The sequence below is a fragment of the Euprymna scolopes genome, chromosome 18 (assembly GCF_053919585.1).
Source record: "Euprymna scolopes isolate OS-2025 chromosome 18, ASM5391958v1, whole genome shotgun sequence".
Lineage (NCBI taxonomy): Eukaryota > Metazoa > Mollusca > Cephalopoda > Sepiida > Sepiolidae > Euprymna > Euprymna scolopes.
Window position 1 is genome coordinate 83,914,866 of NC_136499.1, and position 15,712 is coordinate 83,930,577.

The 15,712-nt window shown below is 32.4% G+C and overlaps 1 protein-coding gene across 2 annotated transcripts in view; it reads left to right on the forward strand.

Moving 5' to 3' along the window:
- Positions 1–15,712, forward strand: part of LOC145297673 (uncharacterized) — a 201,274-nt gene that overhangs the window by 34,027 nt on the left and 151,535 nt on the right. The window contains exons 2-3 of one of the 2 annotated variants that reach the window (XM_080143855.1): positions 4,473–4,869; positions 9,584–9,766. In XM_080143855.1, coding sequence (XP_079999981.1) covers positions 4,531–4,869; positions 9,584–9,766 — 522 coding nt within the window. In that variant the 5' untranslated portion in view covers positions 4,473–4,530. The remainder of the gene's footprint in view (positions 1–4,472; positions 4,870–9,583; positions 9,767–15,712) is intronic. The other variant, XM_080143856.1, reaches the window with a different exon arrangement.

Sequence of the window (15,712 nt, forward strand, 5' to 3'; positions counted from 1 at the left end):
TGTCTATTAGTTTTTAGGCTCGAACCCACCTTATGTTGGATATTTTTTTTTTTTTTTTTGCATTTAAACAAGGTTAAAAGATTTTTAAAATATTTTTTTGTTTTGTACTTTGTATTATTTATTTGGCATATTTTATTGGCAGTTAATTAAATTAAAACAAATCATTTTTCTTATTTTGAAGGTTACGTAAATCAGTTTTTTTTTTCATTGTAACTGCTTGATTTTAATTTTTAATGCTGTATTTCAGGGTTCTACTATTGCATTTTTGTGTTTTTATCTGTTTTTAAGTAGGATTACCATATCTTTTATTTTTGACATTGTTGTGGAGATATCGACATTTCCCATGATGGAGTTGGCATATAGTAATGAAAAAGTGTTCAATATCCAGGTGTGTCCAAATAGAACTTCATGTGAACCTGGCCAACGTCAGGCATCGCTGCTAGTTTCTAATTAGAGACAAAATATAAATGAGTTTATTATCGAAAAAATGTGAATGTTTCTTGGTCTAATAATAAGTAATTTAATATCAATTTATTTTGTTTCTAAGAGGATGTTTTTATTATGAAAAAGTTGTTACTGGTTTGTTACGTACCTTGGTATCAAAATCGAAATCTACTGATCAGTCATGAAAATCAATAAATACCCATTGCAACATTTTATAAAGGCAACATACTAAATAGGTTTTCTCAAACAAGTTATTGTACCCCCTGTTGTGATATCCTAATCTATAATATAAATCTCACCTGACTGTTTAAATGTATGTATATATGTATGTTTATGTCTGCCTAAAACTTTTGACAGATTTTCACGAATTCAGTATTGTTTTTACACTCGATCCTTCGGATGACAAATATCAAAAAATTTTCTAAAAACATTAATTCCTTCACCCTCAACTGGGCACTTTTCTACAAGGAGGGGTTGCTTTTTTTGCCGATATTTTCGAAAGTCATCCCCTCTTTTCGATTGACTAGACTTAATTTAAACATTTGTCACTTCCGGTTTGGCAATGGACGCAACAACAAAAACGTTAGGTTTTTTTTAGTGTTCTTTTTCTCCTTCGCGGTACGGGTTCGAGCTTGCCTACTACCACTTTTTTTTCTTTTTTTGCTCAAAACACACCTCCAAACACCCAGGCAACGCTGGGCACCCAGGCTAGTTACTATAAAATAGGTTGATGACTTTTTTTATTTTCTATTAATTGTTTATCTAAAATTGTATACAAGTACAGAAATGTTAAAATTTCTTATCAATTTTGTAAGCAGTTGGTACTGGTTAGGTCATAAATGCAAAATATAGTTGAACAAACTTTCTAGCCTGAATGAGTATTTTCTTAAAAAAATAACTTAAAGAACATACGCAAGGAAATTGCTAATCAAAATCAAATATCAATTTGCCAGATGTAATGTTATTTTATTCTGAAGTTGAGAAACAGTAACTTTTAAAAGACTGTAATTTACTTTTGATATGTGCACATATTTTACTAGATAAAAAAAAACTCAAACAAGTATTTACTGCATTTGAAAATTATTGCTTTATACTATTACCCCCCCCCCCATCTTTGATTCATTGTCTATTTTAAATCATTTGTTATCCATGCACTTTACTTTAACTAGTTTTAAAATTTCATCTGTGGTTTTTATGTTAATTTTAAGAATTGAAAAATGGTTCAAAAACATATCCAAAAACATCTACTTGTCTTTCATTGGAATTGTTTACTTTTTGACAATATTTTTTACTCTAGTTCTTTGATACATGAGAGTAATATACATACAACTAGATGTCTTTTGATATGAAAGGTGAGAAATTTCTTTTTTTTTTTTTTTTTTCCATTTACATTAATGAATAATAATACTTGACATTTGATTTTGATTCATGCCAGGAACCACAACTCCATTGATATGCTGAAGCTGATGTACATTATTAGCTTTTATGCTACACTTTGTCTTCAAACAAAAGTTTAGTTTTGATTTTATTTGATCAGAGCATATTCTTCTATTTGGCTTGTAGCCAACCTCAGTATTCCCAATTAACAAATCATAGAAAGTATTCCATATCTCTGCTTGAGAGTGGTTGAGTGCTTGTTGGAATTGTTTAATTTTGTATATAATGAAGAAAAAAAATTAAAATTTTCAGAGGTCTCAGACTAAATTTCTTTAGAAATATTTGATAAAATCACTGTTCTGACAATAATTCAGCCAAGAATTATCACAAATATTATTTAATTCTACACATAATGAAACAACTTATTTTAAATTTAATTTTATAAAATTTCGAAATATTTGTATTTTCCTTGAAATTTGAATCAAATATTTATCCAATGTTCTAAACATCACTTTTAAAAACAATTGATGCCGAGTTTGCAACTCATTACAAAAATTAAAAAAAAAAGAATAGACATGATGTTTTTCTATTTTATTTCTTGGAATTAATTTTGAAATTCTCAATTTTTACATAGCTAGAACATTTTTATTGTTTGAGAATTAAATTTTTGTTTATATGCTAGGAAAAATGTTTAAAATGTTTATGAATATAGATTTAAGAAAAACAATGTGTGATCTACATCTAAAGAAAGTCATTAATGTTTGAAGATCATAGTTTTTTCTTTTTTATTCTACATAGGGATCACTTGAGGATAAAGATTGAGTGCTGTTGTAGATCTAGTAGAACGGAAACTATATTGCATGTCACTAAGAAGGTTATGTTTGCTGAGGTGGTTGACTACTTCTCTATTTAACACAGATTCCAGCAACTTACTCATGACACACAGGAGACTTATTCATCTGTACTGAGAGGAAGATGACCGATCACCTGAATTCTTAAATACAGGGTATACTGATGAGATTTTCCAGGGTGTTGGGAAGCAATTCTACTTAAGACAACGCTTAAACAGTTTTTAAAGTATGGGAGCTAGTTCTGGTTGAAGCTTTTTTAACACTATAATTGGAATGCCATCAGGGCCAGTTGCTTTACTGGAATCAAGGTTTTTTATTAGCTTGGCAACATCACACACACATATTTGTATGTCGCATAGCGTGTTTTCTGGTACAGGAGAAAATACAGGGGTTGATGGCCTTGATCGCATAGGATAGAATTAGCTGCAAAATTCTTGGCAAAGAGTTTGGCTTTGTTTGATGCTGACAAGAGTACCTCAGGTCCATTGATGATAGTTGGGATAGAGCACACGCCTCTGTTCAGGACCACATACATGCTATTTGCCAAAACTGGTGGGAACCAAGCCGCTGCTTAGCTACTTTGGACTTAACGGACAGAGCATACAACTCTCTTGCATTCTTTATTAGTCTTTTACAGTGGTTTCTGGCAGTCCTGAGAGCCGCTTTAGTTTCAGTACATCTATTATGTTAGAAGCAATGGAAAGAGATTTCTGTGCGCAATGGCAGCAGCACATTCTGGAGAGAACCATGTCTGGCTATTAGGTTTTTGCTGAAATTTTTTTGAGGGTATGAAGCAGTCTATACCTACAATTAACCATTCCGTCAGGTTTGATATTATAGAGGACACTTTTATGGAACACAGAGGTAGATCTGATATAAATGCATAAAAGCTATCCCACTCTGCCATAGAGTATCGATATACAGTATGATGGAGAGGTACATTTGATAATCTGTTACATTTTGTTTTTATCTTAACTGATACAACCGAGTGGTCAGAAGATTCCAGTGGAGACAGAATGGAAAATGAACATAGCTCAGGGCAGGTTGTAAGAAAAAGTTCTAGGAGACTTCCATACTAACTGTCGGTGTTGGGCACACGGGTAGGTTATGAACAATCTGAGTGAGGTCATAAGCAATGGAGAAATTGTGACAGAACCTCTCCTCATCATTTGTCTTATTTGAATGTGTTATTTTTTCATTATTATCCTCAAAAATCTCTTAAAATTCTAAGTTATAATTTCCTAATGTATGATTCAACTTTAAACCATCAAAACCTCCTTAAAAATTAAGATTTGGACCTAATTTTATTCAGTCTAAATTTTGGATAAATACTTTTGATTCATCTGCTGAGTGATTTTCCTACTTCTGGGTACACACTTCATTCTGTAGTTTGCCATACTTTTCCCATTTTTCAAATGATGACTAAAATGTTTGAAGTATGGGATATTCTTGAATAACTTAACTCTTCCTTGTTACTTTTATACAAGTCTATCCATGATTTATCTATTCAGTAATGTTCTACAACAAACCTGAGACCTTCACAAAATGATGAACCAGAAAACTGATTTTCCATTCTATCTTAAAAAAGCTTACATTAACCTGTTTAATTAATTTTGATATATTTTTTAGAAATAAAAAGAAAATATCTTAAAAACTAAACAGTCCTTGATTTCATTCATTAAATTTTACAGTTTTTATTGATCTTCATCCTACTTTTCCTTATTTTTACAAATTCATTGAAGAAATCTAATATTTTTTCCAAATGAGTAATCTTTCTTTGTTTTCTTTTTTTCTTTTTAGCAATAATTGCACTAACTGATGTCTAAATCTGGTGAAACTGAATTTCTGTGACTGCGAAATGGAGATGCGACGAGAACAGAACGTGTACAATGGAAATCGGTTTCAACCTGTCAAACAGACTACAAGTTATCATTCTAGAACTTCTGCAAATTGGCATATGTTTAGGAATTACAAAAAAAACTTATCTTTCTCTGATTCTTTCTCATTTAGAAAGTCTCCGAGGAAAAAAACCAAGACCGATGAATCGGTAGACTCTCGACTTCGAAATTCACCGTTTTCATTTAGTAATTCTTGCCAGGAGGCTAAAGAGAATGTTGATAGTTGTACTTTGTTGAAATCAAACCCAAAAGAAGCTGATTGCCAAGATTTGATTTTTGATAAAGAAAATGATGACTTAGTAAGGCCAGTTTCCTCATTGATCAAAGTGTGTGTGTTTGCATGCGTGTATACATCCTATAAAATATTGAAAGATGTCTTATTTCATAATATTGTTTCAATATTTTGCCCTAAAGAAAACTTGGTATTTGAAAATGGTTAATGACTTTCAAGCACACATGTAATTTTTAAGCATCAAAATCATTTAAGTATTTTTATTGATGAAAACAAATGAATCTTCAAATTGTTAAAACTAAAACTGTTTTCAAATCACATAATCAAACTGTTTTCAAATCACATAATCAAAGTGAACTTTAATTGTAAAAGAAATTGAAATGAAAATAATTCAATATTGATTAATATTTTAGTACTAATTTCTTACTAAAATTTTTTTATTTAAAACATTAAAAAATAAAAAAATAATTTATTGCAGTAGATACATTTTTTGAAGAAAAGTTTTTTAAATAAAAAAAATGCTCAAATCAATACTAAAGTTGAGTGAATCAATGTTTGTTTTCCGGCCTTTTTTTCTATATACCTGAATGACATGAAATACTTGCTATATTATTATTACTTTGTTTTTAGGTTAAGTTATGCTTGAGAAAAATTTGATTATAATTCTTTTAATTAACAAAAAATTTATAGGAGAATGGTTGATTCAACTCCAATATTTTTTTAATGTGTTTCTGTGGACTTTTTATTTCAGTGTTGCATTTTAATCGCTTTATTTTACCATCTAATTTACATAATGTATTCATGCACACCGCAAACACATCTTTATTTTTATATTATTCATACTAATAATAGAGAAGTAAGCAGACTATTATTTTTAGATATGCAAGAGGAATGTCTTAACAGGTGTGTATGAGGAATTTTCAAATAAAATCAAAGGGTAATAAAAAGTTGTACTGGTTGTGCTCTAATTGGCACATCTAATATATTTTAATTAACAATGAAGGCAGAATTCACCTTTCGTCTTCCTTTGTTTACAAAGCCATTTAGCGGAAGTGACATTCCGACATATTTTTAGCTACAGATGACCAAAACTATAGAATGAACCTTTTTTTTTTTTTTAAAGAAGTTTTATTCAAACAGTCTTTATTTGAACTTAATGGACTTTTTTTCTTTTTCTTTTTTATATTTATGAACTGTTTTATTCTTTTTATCAAACAAAAATAGAACTTTTATAATGAAATATATATTATGGACTGTTTTTCAAACATCAAAATTTTAAAATTAAAGTTTTATTTAAAAAAAAAAAATAAAAAACACGAGGTGTTTTTTATTTTTGAGATTTTTTTTTTTCCATTTATCACTTTGAAATTTTATTCTACAATAAAATGATAAACCAATTTACAATAAAAAAAAATACAAAATTTATTTTTCGAAATGAGTTTTGTAATGAGATATTTTTTAACGTGACTTAAGTTTTCGAAATTGATGGCAGTCTTGCAGTTAAGCCTGGCAAACTCAAAAGTAAGCTTGACTACTCTTGAAGGGTCACCTCAGTATTTACACCATCAAATTGTGTTATTTTAAGAAAATTATATTGAACGAATTGGAAGCACCCACTTGATTAAATAAAGAAAACAAACAAAATACACATTTTTCAGAAAACGAACAAAATAAAATCCGAAGTAATGCAGTTTTCATATTTCAGATTTATAAATCAAATTGAATAAAAAATATTTAAAAAAAAAAACTGAAACTTTGTCATGTGTAATAAAAGAAGGCATAAACCTTGAAATAAAATATTTCTTAAAAATATTTTTAAATATCTAAATATTTAAAAAAATATTTGAACACTTCAATAATTTGTATATCGTGATAAAAATTTAATAATTCATAATATTGTGATTTGACGGTGTAAATACTGATGTGACCCTTCTAGAGTTGCCGAATTTGCTGGGCTTAACTGCAAGACTGCCAAATGGATTTGCAAATTATGAACACATTAACAAATGCAGTAATGGCAGCGATAGAACTGGCAACAACAAATATATTCAGTGATGTGATTAAAGAAACGTCCTCGACAAATACACTGAATACAATGAAATGGTTGGTATGACGTGGCCTAATCGCCAACCAACACGTGTCCGAAATGTACTGACCCATGTCGAAGTATGAATCTTCAGAAAAGAAATGGGAGGCGCTTTATTGACGGATATTGTTGGTCTTTCCCCAAATGCAAAAAAAACAATAAATTTTAGAGCTGGTTCCTTCTTTGAAGGTAGCCATTTACGGCTACAAGAGTTAATACAAGTTTTGTATTGTTGATCATTGAGGGAACCACTAGTGACTGTTTCAAAAGAAACTGGTGTGTCTAAAAAATCTTTAGTCGACTGGTATAATTTCATTTGTGATGTATGCACGATGACCATGCTGGAAAATCCAGTACAATTAGGTGGTCCTGAACGAACAGTCGAAATCAATGAAAGTAAATTCATGCACAGGAAATACCACCGAGGAAGATTCCATCCAGGTCAGTGGGTTCTTGGCTTGGTCAAACAAGAAATGAACTTGACAATGATGGTGCCAGTCGAAACGAAAGATGCTGCAACCCTATTGCCAATAATTGCACAGTACGTTAGACCAAGCATACTGATTGTGACAGATGGTTGGCGTGCCTATAATGTATTACGAACCATTCTGTGGTAAACCATCGATATAACTCTATTGATCCAAATGACCCTAGTATTATCACAAATCATGTGGAAGGTAGCTGGAGTGTTTGTAAAGTTAAATTCAGATCCATGAAGAGGACTAGTGATGCAAACTTTAATAGTCATCTACAAGAATTATTTTGGGAATATCATGTATTGAATATGATTTTTTATGATATTTGATTAAAATACATGAACAATGAAAAAAACTATCTTTTTCTTTAAAGAAATTTTTAAATCTTATACATGATCAATAAAGTCTATTTCTTATGTATGCAAAAATTTGTTAAAAGTTCAAATAAACAAAGAATTATTTGGGGAATATCAGGTACATTTTTTTTTTCTATGAGGTTTGATTAAATACATGAGAAATGTAAAAAAAAGACCCAACTTTTCGTTATATTTAAAAAAAAATTATAAACTATCTATAAAGTCTATTTTTTTATGTATGTAAAAGTTTGTTAAAAAGTTCAAATAAAGTTTATAATGTAATTGAAAAAAAAAACACGTTTTTTTTTTTTTTTTTTTAAATAAAACTAACTTTAATTTTAAAATTTTGATATCGACATTTACCTAACTTTTATTATAAAAGTTAGGTAAACGTTCATAAACATATCAATGAGGAAAAAAACACTTCATAAATATAAAATAAACAATCCATTAAGTTCAAATAAAGACTGTTTGAATCAAACTTCTTAAAAAAAAAAAAAAAAAAAAAAAAGGTTCATTCTATACAGTTTTGGTCATCCGGAGCTAAAAATATGTCGGACGTCACTTCCGCCAAATGGCTTTGTAAACAAAGGAAGACGAAAGGTGAATTTTACCGTACAATGAATTTGAACAAAACTTGTAGAACTCCATCATTTTTCAGAAGATTAAAAAATAAATCTTGCTTAATTTAAATTTAGATTCTTTGAAATTTGCATTAAGAATTCCTTCAGGAATTTAATTTTGTTAAAAATTTATATAATAATAATAATATTAGTTAGGGTTAGTATCACCATTATCACCTATTGGAATCTTGGATTCAACCATATACAAAGAAACATTTAATATTTATCTGATGTTGCTAAAGTTTGTATTTTTAAAATTTTATTTTCTAACCTAATATCTAGCATTTTAATTTTTAGCTTTAATTAGCAAAGATTTTAATTCAGTATATGTCTTATTTTATTTGTAAACAAAAATGTACTTTTCAACTACTGAAGTTTCTTTTGTCTTTGAACAACTTTTGCAAATAGTTTTAATATTTCAATTAAGGCACATCAAAAAACTAAAATGACTTATTTATTAAATGATTTTTATGTCTTGCTTTACAATTATGTGTTTAATTTTGTCATTTGTCTTTTTTCAAATTTTTGATCCGTCTTGGATTTTTTTTTTCATATGCACCTCACTGCTAATAGGATTTTACTTTAAAATTTCAGTTTAAAAATTACTCGTGTCTGTTTAAATAAGAACTTATTCAATTTTTTTTGTAATTACATTTCTATTTAGCAGTTTAAAATATTAAATCAGCAGCATCTATCTACATTTAGCATCAGAAGGTAACACTGTGAACATTGTATATCTAAGAACTTTGCTATATTACTTTAAAAGCAAGTTCATAATTGTAAGAGGAAATTGATTTCTGCCATACCTCCAACAACTAAAACCAACACCATTTTTATACCTCCCAAAAATCTAATGTCCTCAAGTAACAGGGTAAAGTAGTGGAAATGCTGTATATCCTAAAAGAGGATCTGATTTTTAATATAATTTTTTTATTTTGAATTTTTTTTTTTTTTCTGTAGATCTTTTTACTGGGATATCCTGGGTAAATTCAGTTTTAATAGAAGATGTTATATATTTTATTTATACCTTTTTTATAAAATATAAAAAAAAAAAACAAGTTGACATACACCAGAGAGAGATTTGAGAAATGTGTTATAGACAGCAAAATACTTTAAAAAAATATTTTTCGCCAAACTTATCTTACAAATTTCTTTTAGCTGTTTAAATAAGAAGTATTTTCAATGAATATAAATGTGTGAATTTTGAATTTTTAAATTGCGTTATTTCTATCTTCTACAGATATTTGAGGGTTTGACAGCAGTGATGAAGGAAGCCATATTGGATAATCCGAAAGTGTTAGAGTTCATAACTAAAGTCCTTCCAACCTATCCAGGTTTGGCCACAATTATGCTTCCCAATCAGGTGATTGCTCTTTATGGAAGCTGGAGTGTTATCAAGCAGGCACGTCAGCAGTTACTCAATGTAAGCTATTTTGATTTCTTCTCTTTTCTTAGTGTTTGATTTTGCTACAGGGCATCTATGGACAGGCAAAGAATAAATCTATATAAAAGTGGATATATCTATATAAAAGTGAAAGTGCCTGTCTGTGTGTCTGTCTGGGTACATTTCCCTACACAATAACTCTGTCAATTTAAAATCTACAGACTCGAAATTTGATATACAGGGTATTGAGATGTGGGAAAATCTTTGTAATACTTTTTTGACCAGAAATTTGGCTGGTATGGGGTCAAAGTCCAACGATTTGACCTTTGAGAACTCTACCAAACTCCTCTGCTAATTTTGGGTATAAACAATTGAAATTTTAGATATAGGTTCCTTGAGCATGGATCTAACTTAATAACTTGTCAAGGGGTTATAATAGGGGTCAAAGTTAAAAACAATTTAACCTCTGCGCTCTCTACCAAATTACTCAGACAATTTCTGGTCTAAACATTTGAAATTTGACATAAAGGGTATTCAGAGATAGGGCAAGCTTTTTAATCGGTTTGGGTCGAAAATTTGAGCTACCAATATATAAATGTATGTATGTATGTATGTTTGCATGTGTGCCTAAAACTGTCGACAGAGGCGACAGATTTTCACAAGGTTAGTATCGTTTTGAAGCTCAACCCTTCAGACGACAAATATCGAAAAAATGGCTAAAAACATTTCTTCACCCTCAACTGAGCACTTTTCTACAGGCAGGGGTCGCTTTTTTTGCCGATATTTTCAAAAGTCATCCTCTCTTTTCGATTGACTTAATTTAAACATTTGCCACTTCCAGTTTGGCGATGGACGCAACGGCAAAGACGTCAGGTTTTTTTTAATGTTCTTTTCTTCCTTCACGGTATGGGTTCGAGCCTGCCTTCCTACTACCACTTTTTTTTTTTTTTTTTGCTCAGCGCACACCTCCAAAAACCCGGGCAACGCCAGGCACCCATGCTAGTATAGTATAATTCTAAACATACAAACTTTTCTATTCTATTAAAATAGTCATATTTTAAAAACCAAAACACTTTAAATCCTTAAAATACCACAATTTTGTTTGGAAATAAATATCCTTTCACATGCTTTAATAAATAATAACCTTCATGATATATTTGAAGAGTTTTTAAAAAAGTCATGATAAAAATGTTAAGGCTACGTAATAATCATTTTGCATCCCCCCTCCCTCCACTGTATTTGAAAGCTATGTACCAATCGCCTATAATAAGTTTAGTCATGAAATTTGGAAAACAATCACAAACCTTAATAAATCCTACTTATTGAGGTTTGAAATAAGCTAGTCCATTCATTTTTTGTTGTCTTAAAAATACTTCAACATGATGTTTTAAACATTTTTTTCTAAAATTTTTTGTACCCCAAGTACAAAGTAATGTTTTTATTTTTATCTATTAAAATGATAATTCTATGTTGATTTTCTTTTTCTTTTGGTATCATCAGTTTTTAAATAGACCCCCCCCCCTCCCAATTTTTTACCCGTTTTCAGCAAAAGTAAATCATTTTACTAGGAGCCGTTCTTAACTGTTAAATTTGAAATCAACGAGTTTTATAAACTACATTTATTTTGAAAAAGCAAAAGAATTTTTTTTTTATTATTTAATGCGGTTTGTGATTCTTTTGTAAAATCTTTTCAAGAAATATTTATTTTCAAGTATACTTAATATTCAAACTTTAATAGTAGTAGTAAATGACTTTATAGCTGCCAATTAAAAAATGAGATCCTATTCTTTTAGACAACCCTTTTAAAGAAAAAAATGACAAAATAATTTAGAGTAGAGAAGGGGATCATTTTAGCATATAAATTTATAGTGTATAATAATCCCGCATTTCTTGGCCATTCTTACCTTCTAGAGCAGTTAGTACTTCAAATTCTTTTGATATTTTTTTTATGTGAAAAGTTATATACACAATTGATGGCAACCTTCTATCTCCTGTAACAATAGCTTTCTGTATCTAATGCACTGCAGTGTTTACTCTGTTGAAGCTAGAGTTGCCTCTACTGATGAAGGCCTGGGTGGGTGATAAAGAGACCTAGGTTTGTCTAGTTACCAGGGGCTCCTCTCATCATAGCAGACAAAGTCTGACGGAAAAGCAAGCCAATATGGTCAGAGCCAGCATGGCTGCAGGATTTGCCGGAAAGGTGTTGTTGTGCGTCACCATTTGCTTATCAGGACTGCAAACCAAATTTTTGTCAGGGTTTACACCTTTAGCCTTTACCTAGGCATCCACATGATGATGATGATACATACACAAATAAATTTATATATAAATAAAAAAACAAACAAAAAAAAACAGCATATGTAGCAGGAGAATATTCACTTCAAGAGTTCAGAGAGTCCATTTAATAGTCTTTTATGGTGATGATGATGATAAAAAAAATTACACTATCACTAAATTTAGGTTAGTGACAAGTGTTTCCCTGTTATTAACCTTAAATTGAAAAAATTTCCTTTAATCCTACCACTAACCCTAAGTTCAAATGGTACCTACTTCAAAACTGAAAGCCATGTCGGGGTGGGATTTAGCTGCCTGTCGGGTTTGTCGAGGGTGTCTATGTCGTGGGGACACAAGTGTCTGCAGTTCGCCAGAGCATTCACCATTAAAATACTTGTAGAACAGGCAGAGGGATGCAACATTTCGTTGATGGGACAGAGGCTGAAGCTTAGATGCCAGTTTTTTTTTTTTTTTTTTTTTTTTTTTACATAGGCGTCACCACTTATCAAGGCCGATAGGTCACTCAAGGATAAGGGTTAAAGAGTGTACAGTAGTCAAAAGGACAATATAGTAATCGATAGTAATGGAAGTTCGGTAAATTTGTTAACTTAAGTAGAACGGCTCATCAGAAACTTGTTCACGTTGGACTTGAAGACAACCATATTATAGACGGCAGGAAAACGGAAGACAATTCCACAGGCGTGCAGTTCTAAGAAAGAAGCTTTTATCATGGAATCTATGTTTAGGTTTAGGCACAGATAAAGAGTGGGGGGAATTATTGATAGTGTTTTCAGCTAGACGAGTGTTTCTTGTGAAAGTTTGGCGAGGGGGGGACCATAGATCGAAGCTCATTCGAACACTTCCATGAAAATAACGATAAAGCAGAGACAAACTCGCAACATCTCTTCTGTGAGATAGAAGTTGCAGCGAAAAGAAAAGGACATCTCCCACCAGGCCACAAAGTCTATTTTGAACCCTATCAAGGCAGGACAAGTTTTTTCTAGCAGCTCCTGCCTATAGTGGCAACAGTATTCCATCCTTGGACGTATCTGGCTCTTCTATAGATAGAGAATTGCATCAGCAGTGAGATATCTACTGGATCGATAGAAGGATCCGACCATTTTTCCAGCGGCCTTGGCAACAGATTTGATGTACATATTCCATTTAAGATCAGGAGTTAAGGCCAAGCCCAGAAGCCTGTCAAAACTTGAGGCCTCTCCAAGACGAGAGCCATTCATTTTAATTGATGCCAGATGGGATCAGAACGTTGATGATGTAAAGATAGAAGCTTGGTTTTAGATGCATTAAAAGTAACCAGCCACTCCTTTCCCCATTGTACAACATGATCAAGATCAGAGGAGAGAGAATCGGAGAGAACTTGGTCGTTTACTGTCTTAGATGTTCTACCATAGATGGTAGTGTCGTCAGCAAAAATGTCTATGAATGATGTAAGGATGTGATTTGGAAGGTCATTAATGTAGATCAGGAAAAGAGATGGGCCCAGGATGGACCCCTGAGGGACTCCAGCATTAATACTGTGAGCTTCTGATTTTTGCCCATCAACTACTACTCTTATGAACCTATCAGAGAGAAATGATTTAATAATTGAGAAGACATTTCCAGCTATGGTATAGCTGGAGATCTTGTGAAGTAAACCTTTATGCAATACCCTATCAAAGGCCTTTTATATGTCAAGAGCAATTGCCCTAGAAAGGTTGCCTCTGTCAAGAGATTTGCTAATCCTATGAGATATAACTGTAAGCACATCTGCTGTAGATCTAGCAGAACGAAACCATATTGTGTGTCACTAAGAAGATTATTTTTGCTGAGATGGTTGATTACTTCTGTATTTAACACAGATTTCAGCAACTTACTCATGACACACAGGAGACTTATTGGCCTGTACTGAGAGGGGGATGAACGATCACCTGAATTCTTAAATACAGGGCATACTGATGAGATTTTCCAGGGTGATGGGAAGCAATTCTCCTTAAGACAATGTTTAAACAGTTTTGTAAGTATTGCAGGGTCTATCAGATTGGCAACTCTCTTTTGAACCTTGTCTAGGAGCGAGAGACTAGTAGCAGATGCAGCAGCCCAAATGTGACAGCAATACTCCATACATGGGCGAATGATGGCTTATAGAGATACAGAATACTTTCGGGTGTTAGTAGTTTTCTAGCTTGGTAGAGAGAGCCTACCTTCTACGCAGCGGCCCCGGCAATGCTTTCCATGTGAACTAAGGAGTTTGAAAGATGTACTCTCAGATAAAGAGTCACTGGCCATTGCTATTGGTGGCAGAGAAGGTTTCTTGTAATTATTGAAGGAAACCAGTTTAGTCTTGGCAGCATTGAATGTGACCATCCATTTTTGTCCCCATTCCACTACAGATTGGAGGTCATCCTCTAGTGTTTCTGCCATTTCTTTAGATATGTGTTCATTAGTTTTCCTGTCGTGCCTGTTATAGAGTGTGGTGTCATCAGCATATATACCCATCTCAGAGGCAATTTTGTCAGGGAGGTCATTTATGAATAATAGAAATAATAGAGGTCCAAGGATAGACCTCTTAGACACTCCCGCATTTATATCATATTGTTTAGATGTACGACTGTCGAGGACAATCTGAATTTTTCTCTTACTTAAGAAGGATTTAATTATGTTAAGTATTCTACCAGTGATACCGTATGATCTAATTTTCCTCAGGTTCAGAGATTAGTGAGGATGAGCATTCCACAATGGGCTTGTCTAAATCTATATTGTTGGTCAGTCGGAAGTTTAGCATCTGTTAGGTGATGGACTAGAGCATGGTTAATTATGGTCTCAAATATTTTGTCGAAAAGTGGGAGGAGGCTAATGGGGCGATAATTTGATGGATCAGTTCTTTCACTAGAATTCTTGAAGCAATTTTCCAACAGCTCGGAAAGCAAGATTCATTAAGGCATTTGTTGTAGAGTTTGGAGAGCACTGGAGCTACTTCGGCTGAGCATTTTTTTAATAGCACAGCTGGGATGAGATCGGGTCCACATGCTTTTGAAGTGTCAAGGTTTTTTTATGATAGCATGCACCTGAGCAGGGGTGATTTTCAGATCGTCTAGCATGGCGTCTGTCCACATAGGAAAGTCAGGTAGGCGGTGGTTGAGAAAGTCCAGTGTGGAGTTTGAGGCAAACCGACTGGCAAGCATGTTAGCCTTCTCAGTTGCTGAGCAAACAACCTTGTAATTGTTGGTTAGTGGGGGAATTGTTGATTGCCCATTATTTACTACACTGTTGTAGATTTTCCAGAAGTCACGAGTTCCTAATTTTTGTGCTTTGACGTGTTTTATAGTTATTTCAGTAAATTCTCTCTTAGCTGTCGCTATTTCTTTCTTAACGTTAGTTCTAGCTTCTATATACTTCTGTCTGTTTGAACTGGACTTATGTCGGTTAAATTTGCGGTATGCATGCTGCTTTTGAGCAATGGCAGTTGCGCAAGTAGAAGTAAACATTGGGGAGAGTTGGGCTTGCTATAAAATTTCCGCATGGGAACATACGCTTCAATTGCCATTTTGAACCATTCAGTGGTCTCATTTGCGCACTGTTCAGCAGGAAGAGAAAAAATATTTCCCCATGGGGCATCTCTGATAAGATCTCTGATGGCTTCCCAGTCAGCCTTTTTATAATATCTCATTGTTTTGAGCACTGGCTCTTCAGTTTTGGGTCTAGAATTTAGGG